The sequence below is a fragment of the Podarcis tiliguerta genome, assembly GCF_965153285.1.
Source record: "Podarcis tiliguerta genome assembly, chromosome: 3".
NCBI lineage: Eukaryota > Metazoa > Chordata > Lepidosauria > Squamata > Lacertidae > Podarcis > Podarcis tiliguerta.
The window spans coordinates 88,389,101-88,412,674 of record NC_139536.1 but is presented as its reverse complement, the minus strand read 5'-3'; the positions used below and the strand labels follow the sequence as shown (position 1 = coordinate 88,412,674).

Sequence of the window (23,574 nt, the reverse complement as noted above, 5' to 3'; positions counted from 1 at the left end):
CTCAGTAAACGGGTTTTGTAGTGAAGGAGTTTGTAGGCGCAGCTCCCAGGGCCTGCTGCCTCGAGCGGAACCTCGGCTGAGCGGCCGGCGTTGCGGACCGGAGGACTAAAGCGGTGGGCACGGGGATGGGGAGTGCGCAGGCGCCGTGAGCCCAGTGACGCGTCCTGCCCTTTGCCGCTGCCCAGGCGTTGCTGGCAGACACGCGAACATGGCGGCCTTCTCAGGTACGTGGAGAAGCTTGGGGGGAATGGGGAGGCGGGAGGAAGAAGGGAAGCTTGGGGGGGCCCGAGTTGCCTGCCTCTGGGTTCCGCTTGGACTCCAAAGCTCTAGCCCCCCCCCCCGGATTCCGGGGAGCCCCTTCATTCCTGTAAGAGCCGGGCCTTTTTCGACCCAGAAAGGTTGGGATCCAACTGGATACCTAATGGAAGGGGACCCCTGGGTGGAAAGGATCCAGGGGTCTTCGTAGACACTGCAAGCTGGACGTGAGCAAAACTGTGGCGATGCTGCAGCAAAATAAAATAAAAGCTAAGACTATATATATTTTTATTAAATTTTCTATTTTACAATTTAATATATTTTTTTTAAAAAAATTCCATTTAATATTATACATTGACATCATCATTATCCACTTTACCGCTTTGGCTCTTTAGAGCCTATGGACTTCCTTCCCCCCCGCCTCATGGCTTTCAAAATTAACCTTTATATCATTGCATTTTGAACGTTTTCCAGTTCTAATTACACTCATTACAAATTAGCTCAAAATTTAAATAAAAATAGAAAGATAGACAATTTCTCATGACGAGTCTTCAGACAACCCTGCTAGTGATGTTAATTGCTTAAATCATCTTTCGTATAAATTTACTCCAGTCCTTTTGGAATACTTGATCATGCTGGTTTCGGATTTTACAATTTAAAGTACTCGTTTATATATCCTTAAGATATCAGTGACTTCCCTGCTTCTCTTTCCATGGTTCATTTTACATATAATAAATCCCTGCATATTTTACAAAAACTATACCGTTCAGTATTCCAGTATTACATCCATCAACACTTATTTACACTGTTGAATTTATCTTAATGCTGCCAGCATGAAAACACTGAAAAGGCTAAGGCTATTCTAGGCAGCATCAAAGGAAGACTAGTGCCCAGGTTGAAGGAAAGGAATAGTCCTGCTCGATTCTGCCTTGGCCAGATCGCACCTGGAATACTGTGTCCAAAAGAGTACCATCCCTGCCAATTCTGATTCAGCCCAAATTTTAAAGCACACTTAATAAAATAAGCAAACCGCATCGACAGTGTGATGCAGCAACAAAACAAAGCTAAGGCTATTCTAGGCTGCATCAGCAAAAGTCTAGTGTCCAGGTCAAAGGGAAGTAATAGTCCAGCTCGATTCTGCCTTGGCCAGACCACACCTGGAGTGCCGTGTCCAGTTCTGGGCACCACAGTTTAAGAAGGGTGTTGACAAGCTGGAATGTGTGCAAAGGAGGGCGACCAAGAGGATCCAGGGTCTGGACACCAAGCCTTATGAGGAACAGTTGAGGGAGCTGGGTATATTTAGCATGGAAAAGAGGAGATATGATAGCCATTGTCAAACATCTCAAAGGCTGTCGCATGAAAGACAGAGCAAGCTTGTTTTCTCCTGCACCGGAGGGTAGGACCCAAAGCAATGAATTCAAGTTACAAAGAAATAGTTCTGCCTGGTGTTTAGTCAGAATCTTTCTGGCTATAAGAGCTGTGCGACAGTGGAACTGACACCCATGAGAGGTGGGGGACTCTCCTGCCTTAGAGGTTTTTAAGCAGAGGTTGGGTGACCATCAGTCATGAGTGCTTTAGTGGAGATTGCTACATTGCAGGGGGTTGGCCTAGACAAGCCTCAGGGTCCCTTACAACTCTATGATTCTATGCATGTTTACATAGGAGTAAGTCTCACTGCACATAATTCTCCTTTCTTTTCAGTAGACATAGGATTTGCTGTGTTTCTTCTTCCTTTGGTTATTGCATTTATATAGTGTGACTTTTCCTTCAAGAAGCTCAACGTGGCATACATGGTTCTCCTACCCGTTTCCCCCCTCATAACATGGAGTGCTAACACTTCTGTTTGTTTAATTTTCTTGCAGAGATGGGTGTGATGCCAGAAATTGCTCAAGCCGTGGAAGAGATGGACTGGTTGTAAGTATGACATAAACATACCCATTTATGTGTATGTTGTACACATACAACTTCCAGAGTCGTAATCAATAATACTGCAAATGGTGCTTCTGGAAATCTTGCCATGTTTCAATGGAAATTACTTATGATAGTGAAGTTACCATGCTTGTGTGGCGAATACCTATGAATAACTTCTGCTGAAAAGCTGGTGTTTGAATCAAGCACCAACTATACAAAAACAAGTAATTTGATTCAGATTGTAAAATGCATGTAAAAACCTAATTTTAGTATTGCAGACAGAATTCTTGTATTGCAGCACTGTGCAAATCAAGAGCAGGGGTTTCCCCTGCAACATTTTTGTTTTTCTTTTATGAACACCCTGATAAATGCCACATTGTTACAGCTTGGGCTTTGTTATCTTTTTCTTGTAGGCTTCCTACAGATATCCAAGCAGAGTCCATCCCGTTAATTTTAGGAGGTGGTGATGTACTTATGGTATGTATATCTGTAAACACAGAAGCCATTCTGACTTGTATGCAGTATATAAATTAAAATAAAATAATATTGGCACAGTCTGTCTTATAGATAGTATTGTTCCCTATGTCCCTCATTATTTGTACAGCACTATGATAATCATGCTTACTCAGAAGTAATGAGCACGTGAAGAAGGAAGGTTGCTAGAAGACAGTGCATAAAGTCAAATCCCCTTTGAAATTACTACTCTTCATTCTGTATGTATGTGACACATTATGCCTTAGCTGCTACTCTTGATACCTACATAGAACAGACTATGTTTGAGTATTATTTTATTATTCAATAAATATGGGGGAGAGTTCTCCCAGTATTTTAATAACACGAAGGGATTAAACTTGTGATTTAATTGCTGTACGTGTAACCATTGTATCTTAATTTTCTTATCAAATCTCATTTCTACACAGGCTGCAGAAACTGGGAGTGGAAAAACTGGTGTAAGTGAATTTTACATTCTTAACTATAAAACAATTTTTGGATATACGTTCAGGTTGTGGACAGTTTTATCCTAAGTTTAAAGTACTTCATTAAATACCCATAGATCCTGAAAGTTTTGTTAGCATGCTGACATAGAGTACTCAGAAACTGAATATTTGTTTTTCCTTTATTTAATCATAAGCAGTTTGAAACCAGAGTCTAGAAGAAAACAATTGGTTCAGATTGTATAATTTAAATAAGCAACTTCATATTTCAGGCATTCAGCATCCCAGTTATTCAGATTGTTTATGAAACTCTTAAGGACCAACAGGAAGGCAAAAAGGGAAAAACCACTATAAAAACTGGTGGAGGAGGTAAGCCTTTTTCTAAAACATTCACTGTCCCAATACCTGAAACCTGATGCAAGCTGAATTTTACAAACATCGTTTGCTTGTATGTTTGAAACTGTGCCAATGGCAGGCAAGTTAAATGCATAATCTACAAAAATAGCTGTATTATCCTATCTACATGTAATTCGGCTAATTATCATTGTTGGAAACTTCTGCTATATTCGTTGCTTCCTATATTCCTTCCCTGTTTTGGCTTCACCTGATAGTCACTCAGTTTTTAATTGATATAACAATTTTATTTCCATTGTGATATCAGTAATATCTATGTAGTATGTAAATCCCAGTGGTTTGAATCTAGGGATGTTTTATATGAAGACACCTGCCAAACATACTGCAATGGTTCAACAAATAGACTTGTGGTGTCTTACCACTTCATAGTACTATATGGTATAGCTGTTTTTTCTTCTTCTTCTCAACAGTGCTCAACAAATGGCAAATGAATCCATATGACAGAGGATCTGCTTTTGGTAAGTTTGATATTAACTTTTCTAGCAATGAAACAAAAACTAGCTGAAAATCAAGCCCAAAATTTAGGTACGTTTCATCACTATGGCTTGGGTCTGAGGTAAGATGATCCGAAAATCCTCTGTTTGCCTTTCTGATCTTTAGAGGAATGACAGCACATATAACCAAATTAAATTTTCCCCATTGATGTCACTAGAGAAACTCAACTATTGTTTATTATTATTATTGTTGTTGTTATTATTATTATTATTATTATTACAGTGGTGCCTTGCAAGACGAATGCCTCGCAAGACGGAAAACCCGCTAGACGAAAGGGTTTTCCGTTTTGGAGGTGCTTCGCAGGACAAATTTGCTATGGGCTTGCTTCGCAAGACGAAAATGTCTTGCGATTCCTGGGGGGGGGGTTTCGCTCCCCACCCCCTTTTTCTAAGGCACTAAGCTGCTAATAGCCTTTTAGCAGCTAATCTGCTAATCCCTTAAGCCGCTAATAGCCGCTAATAGCGCTAATCCGCTAATGGGCTTGCTTTGCAAGACAAAAAAACCGCTAGACGAAGAGACTCACGGAACGGATTCTTTTCGTCTTGCGAGGCACCACTGTATTATTATTTGAATTCCAACAGTATGTATAAGCATAGCAGATTGGACATGGGGTACATATTCCTATAGGTCTTAGCGCTTACACAAAAAAGAGGAGATCTTCATGTGATATGAAAATGCCATTGCAGATTTTAAAACTGTTCAAAGATCATGAGAGGGTGATAGGTTGAGTCTTTGGAGTTGTAATTTGCTTAATGTCTGCAAAATATTACCATGTGAGTTGTCTGAGGGGATTTGAAAGTGGGTGTAGTAGTAATTGCTGTTTTTAAACTTGTTTGCTACAGTTTTAACTTCTGAGCTACTTTCAGTGGAATCAAAACATTTGCTACAACAGCTTTGAAGGATGTATTTGATTCTTGTCAGATGATGCTTTAACTTCGTCAACACAAGGACATAATTACACATATCCATAGCTTCATTGTTGTTCTTACGAGATTTTGTACACAGCTATTTTTTTCAAGGTTTGCTGTCTTTACATAAAGCTGGTATTTTGTATCTGCAACTGTAAGAGTTCTTTGGGGTTTTCAGATGTGTCCTTTCTGTTGTTCAGCTATTGGGTCTGATGGTCTGTGCTGCCAAAGCAGGGAGATCAAGGAATGGCATGGATGCCGATCAACAAAAGGCGTGACTAAAGGTATCAAAAACTACATCAGTGTTTGTGTGCATATGTAAAGTTTGTTTTTGAAATAAGAATGCCCCGAATAAACATTTACTTTCTTGTCTGCCTTCAGAATACTGACTGCAGCTTTAGGGAAACAGGCAACCCAGTTGGCTAGTTCATGTTGAGAATAAAAGAACTTTTTGTTTGTGCCAGTTAAAATAGTTATTTTTAATATTTAGTAAAATATGTCTCTTCCTTATTGAAAAGTTAGTGAAGCTGAAATTAGTTACATGTAAATGTTTCTAAAATGTTCTAGGGAAATATTATTATGAAGTATCCTGTCGTGACCAGGGTTTATGCAGAGTCGGGTGGTCCTCTATGCAAGCGTCATTAGATTTGGGTGAGTATTTACATAAGGAACTATGCTGAAATCTAGGTTACCTGCTAGCAGTCCCTGATTCTTCTTGCTCATTAAGGGCATCCCTTCGTATTGCAGCGAAATATCTACAATGCTGCAGTGGGGGATTCTCTGCTCAAGCTTAGAAATCAGGCTAAAAGACATAAGATTTCGTTTAAAAAATATGGGTCTGTTCCTTCCATAAAATAATCTAAAACTGATCATCTGCACAAAATTTTCACATTCAAATATTTAGGGGACACGGAATATGCTTTCCTATGCAGGCATACTACCTTAATAATCTTGCCTGCCATTTTTGCAGATCTGATATGTGGTTGCTTTAGTACCATTCTCAGCCTTTGTTTTACTTATGTGACCATCCGAACAGTAATCAATAATAACTGTGGCAACATCACAGCAACTTCAGTCAGATTTTAATACCTGATCTAACAGAGTAAGCAAAACCTGCTCGTTGTTCTTACTCTGAATTGCGGCTTTTCTTGTCTCTCAGCACTTCACGGCAAGTTTTTTTGCTTTGTAGTACTTATGCATCACTAGTTGTGGCAGAATGTGGGTGTGCATCCCCATCCGCACTCTTCTGCAAGTAATCAACTGTGTAGCACTGGATCAGGTGAGAGACTGGCAGCCTTGTTGCCCTTTCGCCAGGAATCTGTTCCTCACTTCTCCCAGCAGAAGAGGTGCAGAATATTACTGGGGAAAGAGGTTGCTTTTATGGAGGGTTCAGAAACCTCTCCCAATTTCAGCGTGATGCTAATCAGTAGTGCACAGTTTAAAGAAATTTTGCTGTCCTTTTCTCAAAGGGGTTTTTTAAAGAGGAAAGCAAATTTCTAGTGTGACAGCAATCCAAAAAGTATATGGTCTGCTGCCTTATAGCATGATCACTGCTGTGCTAGGAACCCTTTAAAAAAATATATTTTTTTACTTATCTTTCAAAAGTATAGTTAGGAGATAGTGGAGAACTGTTTGATTCTAATATTTAAAGAAATACTTTATATTTGTGATTTATTATTATTAGGTACTGACAAGTTTGGCTTTGGCTATGGTGGAACTGGAAAGAAATCTCATAACAAACAGTTTGATAGTTATGGAGAGGTATGTTTTTCTTTTTCCATTTTACCAAAGAATAGAATGATTAAATGTTGTCGTGAACCAACAATGAAATACATAAATGTAGGTTAAATTCATGTAGCTCTCAAAAGGAGGAAAGAACAAATGCTTTTAACAGAAATGTGCATGGTGAAGTTTGGTTCGATGAGCATTAATTTTCTGTGGAGTATAACTGTTGGACTTAAGCTAACTTGGACAGGTATATGGGCATGTGGTAGTCATGAGAATAGCCTACTCATTGTAATTGTTAGCGACAAGACCCTGAGTTGGGTTGGTTATGTGCATTCAGTTCTGACATTCTAGTGGAAATGTTGCATTTGGAGTGTTTGCAGTGATAAGCTGAAAGGGAAATCCTTGCTATGACATCATATGCTCATGTTTGTTTCATTGGAGAAGCCACTGAGTGTCAGCTGCTGCAGTGAGACTTTTCTGGTGGCTACCAGTTGACCAAATAGTCGTGTGTGGTTTTGCTTCCCCTGAAAATCCATAATTCCCAACTAATTTACACAAACTATCTAGAGATCTTCAGCAGTTGTGTTATCCATCTTAAACCTCCTCCATGGTGTGGGTTGGAAGCTGGCAGGTACTGGTATTCTGCAAGTTTATTTTACACCTCCAACAAAATTCAGTATTGATAATTAGAGATGCTTTATTTCACTTTATATCCACCTTCTGAAATGTTAAGGTGGCCAACAATAATTAAAACAAGCATGCCTGAGTGTGGAACTAATAGCTTTGATGGCAGTAGCAGTTCTGTCTTCATTATAATATAACTGATAAAATTTGTTCCATTGAGTTGATTTTTTAATATTTATATATAATACTTTTGTGTGATCCATAACTCTTTGCAAAAGGCTTGGATCCAGTGAAGTGCTGTTAGAAAGGAGTTGGTGGAAGGAGACTTTCCTGTCCCTCGTACCCAGGAGCACACACACCCCAAACGAAAACACATCTCCTGAGAATTAGGGGACCATCCTGAATGGAATGAGCAGTGGTGATGCAGAATGAGGACTGCTGAAAATAGGGCAGAGGCACCTTCAGTGAGCCGAGGGGAGCTCCTGCTCACAGAATGTGCCTCCACTCAATGGCCTTCACCCCTTCTGGGCACAGCCATTCTTTTCAGGATATACTTGCAGGGAGGAGGCTGGCCGAGGGACCAGAAGCAGGAAAATCTCCCCCTACCAATGCACTCCTGCACTTTCCAGTATCCAAGCCAAAAGTATTTAAGCCATTGTGATAAGTAATGTGCTCCACACAACTGCTGATGCTTTATATTCCTGTAAAACATACCACTTTCAATCAACCTCCTTAATTTCATTATTATTATTATTATTATTTCTTTTGATAGGAATTCACTATGCATGACACAATAGGCTGTTATGTAGATGTTGATAAAGGGCAAATCATGTTCTCCAAAAATGGTAAGCAGTCTACTTCCCTCTTCCCATTTAAGTAATTGGTTAAATTCATAAAAAACCAGTCAACATAATGCTTTATTTCCCCCCAGGCAAGGACCTTGGACTTGCATTTGAAATCCCACAACACTTAAAGAACCAAGCACTCTTTGCAGCCTGTGTCCTAAAGGTAATTTCTGACTTTTTCCAAAGCACACGAGACTCATTCTGACCGATTAAAAAAAGATGCATACTCTGCTTCTATCATGCTGGACCTTCCTTCCATTTTATCAAGCGTTGCTGCTTATGGAACTTCAAGAAGTTCCATGAGGCACAATGAGAAAGGTGCTGCTGGAAAGTTCAGGTCCTAAATTTCCATGGAACTAGCGACAGAGCTTTTATGGATCCAGGGCCTTGGGTAATGTCAGCGTGCTGGCAAAAAATACCTTTCTATTTCAAGTAGGCTGTCAGTGTTTAAAGATGAAACCTGCCTTACTGATGCTCTAAACAGGTGAACCGCTTCTCCTTAAAGGGCTAGTTTTAACACCTCACCTCTAACTTGCAGCAAACATCACGTGACTTTTCCATAAATTCTTATTGGCAATCTTTACACAAGCTTTTATGTTGTGTGTATTCTTTTAGAATGCTGAATTGAAATTCAACTTCGGCGAAGAAGACTTTAAATTTCCACCCAAAGACGGCTTTGTTGCTCTTGATAAGGCTCCCGAGGGTAACTCTGTGAAATCCCAGCATGCAGGTATGCTTGGGGGATGCTCAGGTGTAGGAGCCGCCATAAGAAAAATGTCATATCACATAAAGTTAAAAGCTAAAAAATGTGTGTCCAGTCGTCAACTCAGGACTAAGGCAATTTTCTCAACATTTCCTATTTCAGGAAGTGCGCAAGTAGCACAAACAAAGAATCAGCCGAATGCTCCCAAAGCCTTGATTGTGGAACCTTCCAGGGAACTGGCAGAGCAAACTCTGAACAATGTGAAACAATTCAAAAAATACGTGGATAATCCTAAATTAAGGTACAATGAAATTGGGACGGGGGGAAATTGGGACATAGGGTGCCGCTGAAATCCCCATGATTCCATACACAATCATGCTCTTCTCTTACTCTGGTTGGATAAGATGATTTCAGAGCACGAAATGTAATGTAATGTATGTTGCTTTCAGGGAACTTCTAATTATTGGTGGAGTTGCTGCAAGAGAACAACTTTCTGTATTGGAGCAAGGGGTAAGTTTTAATTGCTCTTAGTTTGCATTATATCTACAAACATATCTATCTCTTTTTTTAAAAAAAACGGGTGCACAGATGAACTCTAATGAGAGTGTATTTTTTTAAAAATAAAAAATAATGACCCCTTGCCTTTCCATTGCACGATGTCTATGGAAACACAAAAGCTTTGTGTTTTGGTATTATTTTGATTGGTGGATTGTTTATTGAAGTGGAAAGTGCTTTGTGACTGTGTGTGTGGTGCAAAGCAGTCTATAATTTTGGGGAATAGATAAAAGCAACATAAGACTGGCATTAAAGCAGTTAAGAGTCTGGAAGGCAGATGAGGAGCAATATATAGCCTTTGGTTGAGAAATCAGTAGTTTAGCTGATGGTGGCTTTTTAAGTATCATGAATGAGATAGAGAGTTGTAAAGCACTATGTACAGTTAATGCCTCTCTTGCAATATTTGTATAGACCTTTAAAAAGGCCATTAAAGTTTTACCTAAGCAATCATTTCTGTGTGTACACAGTGTGTTTCAGATATAATCTAAAATGCTTGAAAGAGAAATACTTCCTTAGGCTACGTTCCAAATGTTAGTGTTTTCATATTTTGGCATGGGCACAGTGTACTATTACACTATTTACATTTTACAGGTAGACATAGTTGTGGGAACTCCTGGAAGACTAGACGATCTCGTGTCAACTGGAAAACTGACTTTATCGCAAGTTAGGTTCCTGGTTCTTGATGAGGCTGTAAGTGTATAAAACTTCTTTTTTGAATAGCATATTTTAAAAAGTGATATATAGCACGCCCCATGCACTGATGAATTACCCCTCTTTCTGAGAGCCTTCTCCTCCCAAAATATGTGAGGCTTGTTGGACCTTCCAGGGAACAGCAGTGTTGAGGAATTGTCGAAAATTCCTTCCCTGACAGAAGGGAAGAGACATCAGTTGGATGCCAACCCTCAGCCCGTGCTGTGGCTTATGCTTGGGACTCAGACCCAAGTTATTGGCAAATGCAAGGTGCAGACAAGCTCTTCAAAGTTGGGGCCCTGCATGTCCTTGCAAGATCCCGTGACTCAAAATAGCCTAGTGTGCCTCCAACTACCATTGGTTTTCTGAGCCCCTTCTAATCTGACTCTCAAAATAAAAAAAATCCTTCCAGTAGCACCTTGAAAACCAACTAAGTTTGTTATTGGTATGAGCTTTCGTGTGCATGCACACTTCTTCAGATTCTTGGTATCAAAATACCTTCATAGGTACCTTCATACCTATGTGTCAAAATACCTTCATAGCCATTCCAACTATTGTTGAATAGTTGGATCTACTACATACTTTTATTTCAGCTTTAAAACATGTGGGTAAAATACCTTAATGAAACTGTGTAATACTCTTTTTGTACAGGATGGCCTTCTCAGCCAGGGGTATTCCGATTTCATAAACAGAATTCATTCTCAGATTCCTCAGATAACTTCAGATGGGAAGAGGCTGCAGGTAAGAGGTTCACTTTAAGGTTTCCTAGTTTACCTTTCCCCAAAACTTAGCATAGCTGTTGTATGTACCAAATGTTGTTTGCTCAAGCTTCACCATCTCTAAGGAAACTTAAAAACTGTGCACAATGTTTTCTGAGCCACTGTGAACTAGGAACTTGCACAATTTAGTTTCTGTTGCTCTAGCTGAAATAATGTATTTCATAATAAAATGGTGGGGGGGGGGGGTTTAAACAAAAACAGAGAACACTTCCAAGTGTCTACTCAAATTGATGGTGTCCTCAGGTTCCTGCTGTTTGGCAGAGCATGAAAAGCGAAAGCAAGGAAAGTAACACTAGCAGGAAATTGATCCATACTTCCAGAGGAAAAGAGGATTGTTGAGAAGCCTTGCTGGCTTCTTCTTTCTCCTTTTCTTTCTGTCTCTTACTCAGGCGCCACAAGGCTAACCTTTATGGATGGAAGACATTACACACACAGTATACAGTAACAAGATTTTGCATTTACTCATTTATTTGTCTGCATTTCAGTGGAGCATAATACATCAATGTCCCAGTGTTCTGCTTAAGCATCCATGTACCTTACAATGACTTGCTTAGGCATTCTGCCAAATGCCTCAGTTCTTAATGTGAAGATTTCCCATACGTCACTCCCAGTTCACCAGATATAAGTGGCTGAGCAGCTGATGCTTCTGCCAGTACTTGTCTTGACTAAAGGAGGTTTATTTTGTAAATTTTATAGATTGACAGAAGTCAAGAACTGTAATTGCAGAGGGGCTTGTGACATGTGCAAGCAACAGTAAAGGTCTTTACCCTTTTCATCTCTGCTTGTTTGTTGTTGTTTTTAGGTGATTGTGTGTTCTGCAACTCTGCATTCGTTTGATGTGAAGAAATTATCTGAAAAGATCATGCACTTCCCCACTTGGGTAGATTTGAAAGGAGAGGATTCTGTCCCGGATACAGTGCACCATGTTGTTGTCCCTGTAAATCCCAAAAATGACAAATACTGGGAAAAGATTGGTAAAAATCACATCAGGGTAAGTAGTACAAAATATATTGGAATAGACAGAATTTTTAAAAATTCTGGATTATGGTTTCAAGATGTACACAAACATTTAAGTTGGAATTGTGGAATAAAGGACAAAAGAAATGGGATTCCATAACTCAGATTATGAATGTTAAGAACATTGTTGTGAAATGCCTGTTTCAGCTTGAAATGTAGTTCAGGAACTCAAAACTCCTTGGACATATTGTAGGATGTGTGGTGGGCCTTGCAACCTTTTTATTTTACTGTAATAATGTCCTATTTTCTTACTGAGGTTGGGAGGTTTGGTGTGAACTCCTCTCACATCCAAATCTCCCTGTGGCTGATTGACATCCGATCCTCAAATAAAATGTGTTGGAGGGGATTGTTGGGTTGTTCTTGTTGTTATTACGTATTGTGTGAACAGCTCTGAGACCTGGATGCCTGTGTTTGGCTTCATCATTTCAATTTCACCTTTAAGATTGGGCTACAAAGCCAAGTGGCTGCAGATAACTGTTTTTTAAGGATTACTAAACAATGAAATATAAATGGCTGTGTGCTTTCTTGCACCCCTGCATTCTTTTGCATTAGCTCTGAATGCCTTTGGTCACTTCTAACATTTCAAATTTTACTTTTCAGACTGATGAGGTGCATGCAAAGGACAATACAAGACCTGGTACTAATTCTGCAGGTAACCAGTCATTTGGTACATACATAGCTCAGTTGGTTAGAGTGTGATGCTGATAACACCAAGGTTGCAGGTTCGATCCCTATAAGGGAAAGCTGCATATTCCTGCTTTGCAGGGGGTTGGACTAGATGATCATCAGGGTTCCTTCCAACTCTGATTCTTTTGTATTTCTAGAAGCCAGTGGCTTTAGCAAAGTTCTTCAGTAAAGGAGAAGCTGCATGAATCAATAAAGCAACATCACTTTATTTCAGTACTAAGATCTTGTTACAGTTAACCAAGGCAGGGGGGTGAATCTTTGTATAGTAAAATTAAAAAAATTCTCACAAGATAAGACTTACCCAATGGAAAATCTTAATACCTTTTAACTAGCATTTCTTAATTAAGTTTTAGAACATAGTTGAAATCTAATGGCTATCATTCTAGAAGGATGAGTTGCCTCAATTCAATGTTGTACATGGTGTCAGAATAAACTGTCATTTTTCAGTGTATGCATGCTTAATACACTGTGTAGGAATAATTTATCTTCTTCTTTAGAAATGTGGTCAGAAGCGATTAAGATTTTAAAAGGAGAATACACTGTCCGGGCCATTAAGGAACACAAGATGGATCAAGCAATAATCTTCTGCAGAACCAAGATAGATTGTGACAACATGGAGCAATACTTCATGCAGCAAGGAGGAGGTAGTAATTTCATGCCTGTTAGTCTTCATTTGGTCTATTTGCAAGGTGATACCAGTTTGCAGATCTTTCCTCCAGGTTTGATTGATTGGTTCCAAATGGTAGTTTTTCATCCTGGATATTTTCCATAATGGTTAGATTTCCTCCTGCTTCTGCTGTGTAAATGTAATGCCTTCTCAAAGAACTAGAGGTGGTGGTATAGCTCAGTTACAGCCCTGTAAAAAAAAAAAAACTCCCTCACAGCAATGAACTACCTTGAAGATGCTTTTTTAAAGTTTTCCTTAATTAAACTAACTTGCCCAGAAAATCTTTGTACGTGGTTACTCTCCTCTGTTAATTTGCATGGCAGTGGAGGAAGTCTGCAATTAGAATTGTTGCATGTTCCTTTGGATAGCCGCTTAGTTTGATCAGCATATTTATAAATTTGTTCGTTTTTCTATTTTCTGTTTTTCTATTTTTCATATTGCCCAATTCACACAACACAGTGTGCCAAACTTTGACTTGCAGATGCGCTGCCTTTCTGGTCCTTTTTGCTGCCAAGTTTGGCTTAGTGTTTGGCTTAGTGTGTGTCATGTTTGGCTTAGTGTGTGTCATGCAAACCATCATGAAAACTGCCATCTAATACAACGGTTGTATAAAGATTTTTTTGTAAGACTAAAACAAAGAAAGAAATTCCACCTTTCCCCCAGGACAAGCTGTCTGTTTTAAATCTGGTGCCACATCACGTTTGCTTTAAGATAAAGCTCTATCTCATACTTCTTCATAACTAGCATAACTAGCAGTGAGAGTCCTAATATATTGGTTTTGTTTGGTTTTAAGGTCCAGATAGAAAAGGACATCAGTTCTCATGTGTCTGCCTGCATGGTGACAGAAAGCCTCATGAAAGAAAACAGAATTTGGAGCGCTTTAAGGTAATGGTTAGGGCTGTGGTATTGAATAGGCTAACCCAGTAAAGCATTATTTGTTCAAGGGGGGATTTTAAATGGTGAGGCTATGAGATACAGCTTTTTATTAGGGAAAGGAAAGGAAAGATATTCTTCTAAGCACGAATAGTAGTTGTGTTTCTTCCTATTAAATTGTAACTTGAACTTCTTTCAATTATTATTATTATTATTATTATTCAGTCTTTTAAAATGGCATCTATATTTAAGGGTTATTTAATATGCTATTTCAGTTCATTTGGTAAAAAGGAAGTAATCAGCTAGAAAAAGGGTGAACAGGTCTAGTAATTACATGTAACCTTAGATCATTTATTATTTATTTATTTTATACAGCAGTATAAACAATACAGTCATCGTAATTGGGAAAATACGAAAATCTCAATAATGCATGGTTCGTTCAGTCTTAGTTCATTTAGCTTCAGAGCTAATGAAAAGAGAGCAAAAACAGACAGTAAATGATACAAATCAGTCATTGTTACTGGGAAAACCAAAAATCAATAATCATGCATAATTAGTTCTGGAGATCCTTCAAGAAAAGAGGGAGCCAAAAACAGAGACGGGATGTAAAGATAAAACAAGAGGAGAGAACAAATAGGTTACTGTTCAAATTGTTCCTAGGATTACATGTGGCTGAACTGTTACCTAAGATTTTATACCCTATTTTTCTTTTCCTCTTTCCCTTTTGGTAAAACTGCAGCAGAGTTTTGGGCTTCATTAAAAACCCATATGCACTGACACATCCACTCAATAATACTAGTATACGTTATCATCAGTGCAGACAGTGAAGCCCTTTGAATCCTAAGCAGTGAGCCTGAAGCATCCGTGTATTATCTTCCAAGACTACTGTGGTTGGTCTGAGCAGTCACCTTAACTTCTGTTCAGGACCTGCAAACCCACAGGGGCCCATATTGCTCCCATATCTGGTCATAGTCCGGTGGCAGCTTCTGCAGTAGGCTAAACATTAGGATTCCTGGTACAAAAAGATAAGGACAGTGTTGTCAGTAGTGTGGTTTGGGGAGAGTGGATTATATTCTATGATTCCATGAGCAGAACTCTACACAGGGAAAGGGTGGTCCTGGTACTGTCAATAGGAGGAAATTTTTACTTATTTTCACTTGTTCACCATCTCCCTGCTCCCCAACCCCCCAAGAAAATCTCCAGAGGGCAAGGGGACACTCGGGAATTGGATTGGAAGTGGTATGTGTGTGTGTGAGAGAGAGAGAGAGAAAGAGAGACCAACCAACCATCCAACAAACAAACAAATCAGCTCTCCTGTTAACAATTCCATTTGGTCAAAGGCCCTTCCATTCATAGAAGCACTAAATTTGTGCACAGACGGGCACCTTTTTCTCCGACCCCTTGTCTTTCATTTGAACGTGTCTTTTAGTTGTAGGTGATGCCTTGCCTTTAAACTGAAATAGTTATATGTGAATGAACTTGAAATACATGGCTCTTTAATGAACTTCTCTGTTTAGAAAGGAGATGTCAGATTCTTGATCTGCACTGACGTTGCCGCTAGAGGAATTGATATCTCTGGTGTTCCTTATGGTAAGAACTGAAAACTCTCACTTTGTTGTTTAGTCGTTCAGTCGTGTCCGACTCTTCGTGACCCCATGGACCAGAGCACGCCAGGCACTTCTGTCTTCCACTGCCACCCGCAGTTTGGTTAGATTCATGTTTGTAGCTTCGAGAACACTGTCTAACCATCTCGTCCTCTGTCGTCCTCTTCTCCTTGTGCCCTCCATCTTTCCCAACATCAGGGTCTTTTCCAGTGAGTCTTCTCTTCTCATGAGGTAGCCAAAGTATTGGAGCCTCAGCTTCAGGATCTGTCCTTCCAGTGAGCACTCAGGGCTGATTTCCTTCAGAATGGATAGGTTTGATCTTCTTGCAGTCCATGGGACTCTCAAGAGTCTCCTCCAGCACCATAATTCAAAAGCATCAATTCTTCGGCGATCAGCCTTCTTTATGGTCCAGCTCTCACTTCCATACATCACTACTGGGAAAACCATAGCTTTTACTATACGGACCTTTGTTGGCAAGGTGATGTCTCTAACGTGAAAACTCTCACTAGCAAGTAGCTATCTGTTGATGGCAAATCTGAACACCTATTTAATCCTCTCTCTTTGATGTCATGTAAAAAAAAATGGGCTCAAACCCATTTTCAGGAAAACATTCATAAATTCCATAGAATTCAGTGGGAGAGTTGGGCACAGGCTGATTCTTTCACTTTAAAATCAGCAAAACGTAAAAGTGCTTAACTTGGAAGGAGGGCTGTATTTCAGTGGTATTTCAGTGCTTTTCCTGAAAAAGGTACAGTGGTGCCTCGCAAGACGAAAAGAATCCGTTCCGTGAGTCTCTTCGTCTAGCGGTTTTTTCGTCTTGCGAAGCAACCCCATTAGCGGATTAGCGGTTTAGCGGCTATTAAAGGCTTAAGGGATTAGCGGATTAGCTGCTAAAAGGCTATTAGCAGCTTAGTGCCTTAGAAAAAGGGGGTGGGGAGTGAAAAAAAATCGCAGCAACTCGCAAGACATTTTCGTCTTGCGAAGCAAGCCCATAGGAAATTCGTTTTGCGAAGCACCTCCAAAACGGAAAACCCTTTCGTCTATCGGGTTTTCCGTCTTGCGAGGCATTCGTCTTGCGGGGCACCACTGTACTAGGTTTAATCACAGGATCTCTAGGTAGAGCTAGAGAAAACTACTGAAGTCCTGGGGAGCTGCTTCCAGTCAGCATAGATGTAGATGAATTCGCTGTTTGATGCTCTTAGCCCGGCCTGGGTTACATTACACATCTAAGGAAAAAGCCAAACAGGTGGGATAGGTGATAGAAAAACGTAAAAATGGGAAATGTATGGAGTTTTCCATAATTTATCATTTCACACAGGGACACGGGTGGTGCTGTGGGTTAAACCACAGAGCCTAGGACTTGCCGATCAGAAGGTTGGCGGTTCGAATCCCCGCAACAGGGTGAGCTTCCGTTGATTGGTCCCAGCTTCTGCCAACCTAGCAGTTCAAAAGCACGTCAAAGTGCAAGTAGATAAATAGGTACCACTCCGGCGGGAAGGTAAACGGCGTTTCCGTGCACTGCTCTGGTTCGCCAGAAGTGGCTTTGTCATGCTGGCCACATGACCCGGAAGCTGTACACCGGCTCCCTCGGCCAATAAAGCAAGATGAGCGCCGCAACCCCAGAGTCGGTCACAACTGGACCTAATGGTCAGGGGTCCCTTTACCTTTACCTTTATCATTTCACCTAAATAAATTGTGTACATCATGCTTTTTAACAACTCAGCATCTTCTCTTTCTCTTTGATCAGTTATCAACGTCACACTTCCAGATGAAAAACAGAACTACGTTCATCGGATTGGCAGAGTGGGAAGAGCTGAACGGTATGCTTTGAAACCTTTCTTATCCCATTTTGTTGCTTTTATACTTGAGTCTATTAACTAAAATCTATGTGTGTTTCAGGATGGGTCTGGCTATTTCTCTGGTGGCAACAGAAAAAGAAAAGGTAAGTTCTACTTTCCCGAGAGGGAAATAGGGAATATACAGCAAATAAGATCTTTTCGTCTTTTTACTGTCTTAATTTTGTACACCTATATGCAGTGTATATATCTAACCTTTCAGATCCAAAGTTGGCCCACAGTGGCTGATAAAATCACAAAGAACAGTCCGCATAGCCATTAAGAATTTAGGCTTTCCATAGTACTTAATTCAAAGTCAAGTCAGAAATTTTGATACTACTACAATTTTATTGGATGTTTTAAGGGGGGGTTCCATAATAATGCTTAAACGCTCATGGGTTTTGCCTCCTAACATGTTGTTCAAACTTCTTACCTAGGTTTGGTATCACTCATGCCCCAGTCGAGGAAAAGGTTGCTATAACACTCGCCTGAAGGATGAGGGTGGTTGCACCATTTGGTACAATGAGATGCAGGTAACATTTTTCACTAGTACCACTAAAAGCCCTTCTTTCTTCCTTTGCATTTCTAAAATCAGGCCAACTTGGGTTCATGGTAGATCTTTAAACTCTGGCCATTGGAATACTAGGGTCCCCAAGCTGTTTTAAGGTTTTAAATGCTAGTACTAACACCTGTGTACAACTTTTGCTAGCCTTTAATGTTGCTTGCAGTGGCAGAAGGTTATGTTAAGACGATGTTTTTATTTGAGTGCGCCATCATTAACTCCTAAAAGCTGGGGGTGATCTTGCTTAAGTTTGAATTTTTTTATTATTATTTTTATTTGGCTTTACAAATTTATTCACACTCGAAATCACAAATAATAATAATAAAATAAAAAACACAAGATTCTTTCGAATCTCTGGATTTCCCTCCTCCCCTCCATGGTTCTTTAGTTAACCTTTTCAACTGCATACTATAAGTCCTCCTAATTGTTCAGTTCTCCATCATCTCCAAAGTCTGTGCAACGTTACAAGAGTTATTTAAGAACTGCTAAAGAATTCAGATGATTACAGCGGTCTGTAAGATATTGTTTGAATTTCTCCAATTCTTTATTGAAGTTTTGATGTTCCTGGTTTCTGATTTGCCCAGTCATTCTCACCATCTCTGCATAGTTTAATAGTTTAGTCTGCCAGTCCGCTCTGGTAGGGACCTTAAGTTTGAATTCCCATTGGGTAGCATCCAGTTGTGTCACACAGCAAGTCTTCTCCTTCCCACTGCAGTCTCTCCCCTGCGCCCCCACCCCTCACCCCATTCTGCTGCAGAGGTAGTGGGCAGAATTTTCTTCATGCAGCATTATTATTATTATTTTTCCCCGGAGGACATTGGATATCGCCCATTGATTTTAGCAGAGCTTACGTTCTTAGCTTCTTTACAGGATCATGCTTGGCATGAATAAAATGGTGTGCATCACCCAACCATCTTAATCATATGGCCAGGTTTCTTAATGGAATTATACTTCAGTAGTATTGGTTTTAAGAGGCTAACATTGGATCATTAGTGGACTTCACGTGTGCGTTTGCTGCCATGAAGACTCAAGAACCATCTTTGTGTTTTGTTTTTCTTTGTATTCTCTTCCCTTAGCTGCTGGGTGAGGTAGAAGAGCATCTGAATTGTACCATTTCGCAGGTTGAGCCAGATATAAAAGTCCCAGTAGATGATTTTGATGGTAAAGTCACCTATGGGAAAAGGAGAGCTGCTGGAGGTAAGTGAAGAATTATTGAATAGAAATCTTGCTGCATTTTGGAATAGGGAACTGGGTTTTCTGGTCAGTTGGAATCTATTCTTGCATTTTTATTTTTCCATTTTCTGTGGATTATTATTCTGTCCACCCACAATACTGCACACCCAGTGGAGCAGCAAGCTTGTGTTAAAACTTCAGATCTCCTAATGTGATTTGAGAGCAGCATGTGGGTTTACTATTTCAGGAACATTGCTGACCACCACACAATCCTAAATCAGTTCTCTAGATTACATCCATCAGGGGGCAAAGGGTCTTTTTTAACAAATAAGTATGGTGGGAATAATCAGTATTCTCAGCTCTTATAGCTCGACCATAAGTAGGCAGGGCAAGTGTAATTTAGACTTTGGTTCTTTTGGCAGGTGGATCCTATAAAGGCCATGTGGATATTTTGGCACCTACAGTACAAGAGTTGGCATCCCTTGAAAAGGAGGCACAGACATCTTTCTTGCACCTTGGTTACCTTCCCAATCAGCTGTTTAGAACATTTTGATTTGGCGCCGAGGTGAGAGTTGGGTGCTAGGCTTCTAGCCTGGAAATGCGAAAATCCCTGTAGCAGTAGGACTCCGTTTGCATGCCGAGCAGTCTCTGAAAAATGTAAACCCTGATGAATTAGCTATTAGTATTGATCTAATAAAAACGGAACTGCTTAGAACTATATATTTGTGTGTTGTTGTTTTTCCTACCCTACCAAGATCTATGCTTAGAATACCTGACATAAATGCAAGATCGCTATTGATATATGTCAGATTTTGGACTGCAACTTCCAGCATTCTTGACCATTGGTCATGCTGAAGGGAGCTGCATTCCAACCATGTCTGATTTGTATACAGTGGTACCTCGGGTTACATACGCTTCAGGTTACATACGCTTCAGGTTACACATTCCGCTAACCAGAAATAGTGCTTCCGGTTAAGAACTTTGCTTCAGGATGAGAACAGAAATCGTGCCTCGGCGGCACGGCAGCAGCGGGAGGCCCCATTAGCTAAAGTGGTGCTTCAGGTTAAGAACAGTTTCAGGTTAAGAACGGACCTCTGGAACGAATTAAGTACTTAGCATGAGGTACCACTGTATATAGTGATTCTCTTGAGATTTAAAAATGTCGACTGTAGCCCTTATTTTGTTTCCATAAATTTGCTGAAATCTTAAATCCTGCCATCTTGTAAATGAAAGGATTTATTTTATTTTATTTTATTTTTGCCCAGCAAAAGTGCTGTGAATTATCAGGTGCACTGATGTGGAAGTGGTTGCTTTCCTTTAAAAATGTATCTCAAAGGAATTCATTTAAATGCCATTGCTAGCTTAAGCTGAGAGCAGGGACGCCAAAAAGGAGGATCTTAATGGAAGCACACACTGAAATTGATTTTTCAACAGTGCTCTTCAGATAAATAAGAGAAGTGAATGGAGAAAGTTGTGGCTACAATGAATCTATTATTTTAAGTGTTTCTCCAATGAGAACGTCAAGCAATATCTTTCTTAGCTCACTGGGAGCCAATGTCTGGACTGTACCTCTTTAAACCTTAGGTTGGGTTCTCAGAACTTTTCTGCTTCACAGGTTCTTCCACACAAATACAAAGAAGTGTGAGCCTCAGCACTGACTTATATGCGAAGCGCTTCAAGATAAAGACAGACTGTACCCGTGTCTCATTTTGTTGCTTCAAGTGAATATGCTATTTTTCTAAGAGAAGACTCATTTCGCCCTCTGCTGCACATGATTTAAGTTCTTCACTTGTGCTAAATGCATTTTTTTTAACTGGCCCGAAAGCTGCACCAAGAATTGATCCCTCTTAAAGTTGTACTTGGCTGAGCCAAAAATGGGACTCCAAAACAATCTTCTTCTACAGATTGAAAACTAAGCCTGTGAGAAACCGTGTGGCCCTTACAGAAGTGGATCTTGAAATCCAGTTTTTCCCAGGCCAAAGTTAAGGCTTCTGTTTAAACCATAGGTGGGAAAACTGTGGCCCAACAGCCCTGACAGCATTGCTAGTGGTCAGAAAGGATGGGATTTGTAGTCCAATCACTTGGGGATTCCCCAGCCTGATCTAGACTCTAGGGGACCATCTGGAAACGAAACAATGATTCAAACTTAAAGACTTCATTCTGGTCACCAAATCAGGGTTTTGTGATTTATTTTTTTAATGATCTTTTAGTACCTACATTAAGAAGTTTCAGCCTGAAAGAGTGGTATTCAACTAAGAGAAGTTCCAGTTAAATTAATGAACGTGACTAAGGTCCAAATATTTCAATGGGTCCAGTCTTGGTAAAATTTAATTGAATACCACACCAGAAGTCTGTTTAAAGTAACTTCTCTGAATCCCCACTTGAACCATCCCAAAACCATTCCAGTGGTTTGGAAGGCCCTTCAGAACAAAATGGGAGGTGGTCTGGGGGCTGCAGGGGGGTGGGAGAATATAAACAACTTGTCTTCCCCTCCCTTTCAGCCACGCTGGATCCTAAACAGAAGGAGCCATTCTGTTCATGGATGATGAGTTTAAGGGTGGGGGGGACAACAAGAATGGAAATGTCATTTAAAGAAGCATAGTCAATTGTAGAATAAGTGTACACTTCAGTTGAATTTCAGAAAGAAAAACGGCGGAGTCATATTAGCAAAAAGAAAATCCATGCAAAGCCCCCCAAACTGCACTGCTTTAAAACAAAAAGCATAATTTCTCAGAATGGAGTTCATCTGTCATTTTTTTGCTGGTTCCTAGGGTAGAATTGCACTTTATAAATATATAAAGCATTCCAGCTTCTTGATTGGAGCCAGTTTTCCAGGGCTACCTAATAAATTTTTTCATTTCCTTCTCTCTTGCAATCTGTCAGCTGCCTCTTGATGGCACTAATGTTTCGTTTTTTCCTCAGAGTAAGAACACTGCCTCAGATAGTTTACTCATGCTTGGTAACAGTTCTGCATTTCATGCTAACTTGTATAATAAAATCGGTAGCTCCGAGCTATTTTCTTAATTAAAGAGCTTGTATGTATGGAGCAAAGATCTGCAATGTTAAGAATAAAATTCTGGCTTAATAACTGACTTGTTGAATCATGTTGTAGCTGCTTGCAATTTAATCTAGTAAACTGTTTTATCTACCTCCCTCAAACACTGCTTAAGCTGCTAACTGAGAAAACCTGCACCTTAATTTGTTGCCTTTCTGATGTTTTCATAGCTACATTTACATACTTGCATTTGCCAGCTGCTGAGAATTAGGCCTGAGCATGTTCAGAGGGTCCACAAGCCGTGGAAAGTTGAGTCATTTGGGGGGAAAGCTAAATGCGAGGAAAAGAATCAGCATTCTTCAGTGCCTAACTGCTTCCGGTATTCTGATGGAAGGCAGGAGTGATGGCAGGAGCCCTGAACTACAGCACTTCTGGGTGTTGCACTGCCACACATTGTCGTATCCTGCTGGTTTCTTTCCAACATGATCCTAAGTTTTTGCGCCAGTTATCTACCATAATTGTCAATTTTCCCATAGGGGTTGGTGTGCATCAGTTTGAGCTTATTCAAGAAACGGCAGCCTGTTTTGGACTATTGGAATTGGTACATTTGCAAGGGGCCTCCCTTGAGCAGAGCGGGACAAAGTTAGGAGTACAGTGGTACCTTGGTTCTTGAACTTAATCCGTTCCGGGAATCCGTTCAACTCCTGAAAACGTTCGAAAACCAAGGCACGGCTTCCGATTGGCTGCAAGAGTTTTCTTCACTCAATTGGAAGCCGCAGAAGCCACGTCGGAAGTTCAGCTTCCGAAAAACGTTTGCAAACCAGAACACTCACTTCCGGGTTTGCAGCGTTTGGTAGCCGATTTGTTCGGGAGCAAAGCCGTTCGAGTACCAAGGTATCATTGTATGCTGTCACTGTACTTACTGTTAGAACCACAGGGCTAAGAAGAAGTGGAAAGGTCCTTGTTTTCCTCTCCCAGAACAGGTTCCAGCAGCGGCTATTCCACCTTGTTGCTGCCACCAGCCTCTTTGGAGCAGTATCCCCTTCAGATCCTGGTCCCACTTAGTTTACAGCTATAAAATACTTTCCATGTCAAAAACTGGGTAGAGTACGTTCTCTGGGGATGTTCTTCTGGCAAAAGGCTGCCAGAAAAAAAGGACTTTAGACGGAGCGTTCTCCCCAAGTCAGCTAAACAACTTGGGAGTACTACAGTTTAAGGTGATGGACCTCATACCTGTGTATTGACTGGCACTGCTTTTGGGTCATCCTGTGGGAATGTTGAGAAAGGCAGGAGAGGATATATTGATTAAATATTATCCC

The 23,574-nt window shown here is 40.3% G+C and overlaps 1 protein-coding gene across 1 annotated transcript; it reads left to right on the top strand.

Annotated features, from left to right (window-relative positions):
- The first annotated feature begins 126 nt into the window (after positions 1–126).
- Positions 127–19,980, top strand: DDX1 (DEAD-box helicase 1). The gene is made up of 26 exons (XM_083431621.1): positions 127–224; positions 2,118–2,169; positions 2,580–2,643; positions 3,087–3,116; positions 3,374–3,470; positions 3,926–3,973; positions 5,119–5,202; positions 5,486–5,569; positions 6,603–6,679; positions 8,043–8,115; positions 8,202–8,278; positions 8,731–8,845; positions 8,981–9,119; positions 9,268–9,328; positions 9,965–10,063; positions 10,715–10,804; positions 11,645–11,833; positions 12,460–12,511; positions 13,044–13,190; positions 14,007–14,098; positions 15,604–15,676; positions 17,438–17,510; positions 17,590–17,632; positions 17,963–18,058; positions 19,164–19,284; positions 19,683–19,980. The coding sequence occupies exons 1-26, from the start codon at positions 209–211 to the stop codon at positions 19,811–19,813; spliced, it is 2,223 nt and encodes a 740-aa protein (XP_083287747.1). The 5' UTR covers positions 127–208; the 3' UTR covers positions 19,814–19,980.
- The last annotated feature ends 3,594 nt before the right edge of the window (positions 19,981–23,574 follow it).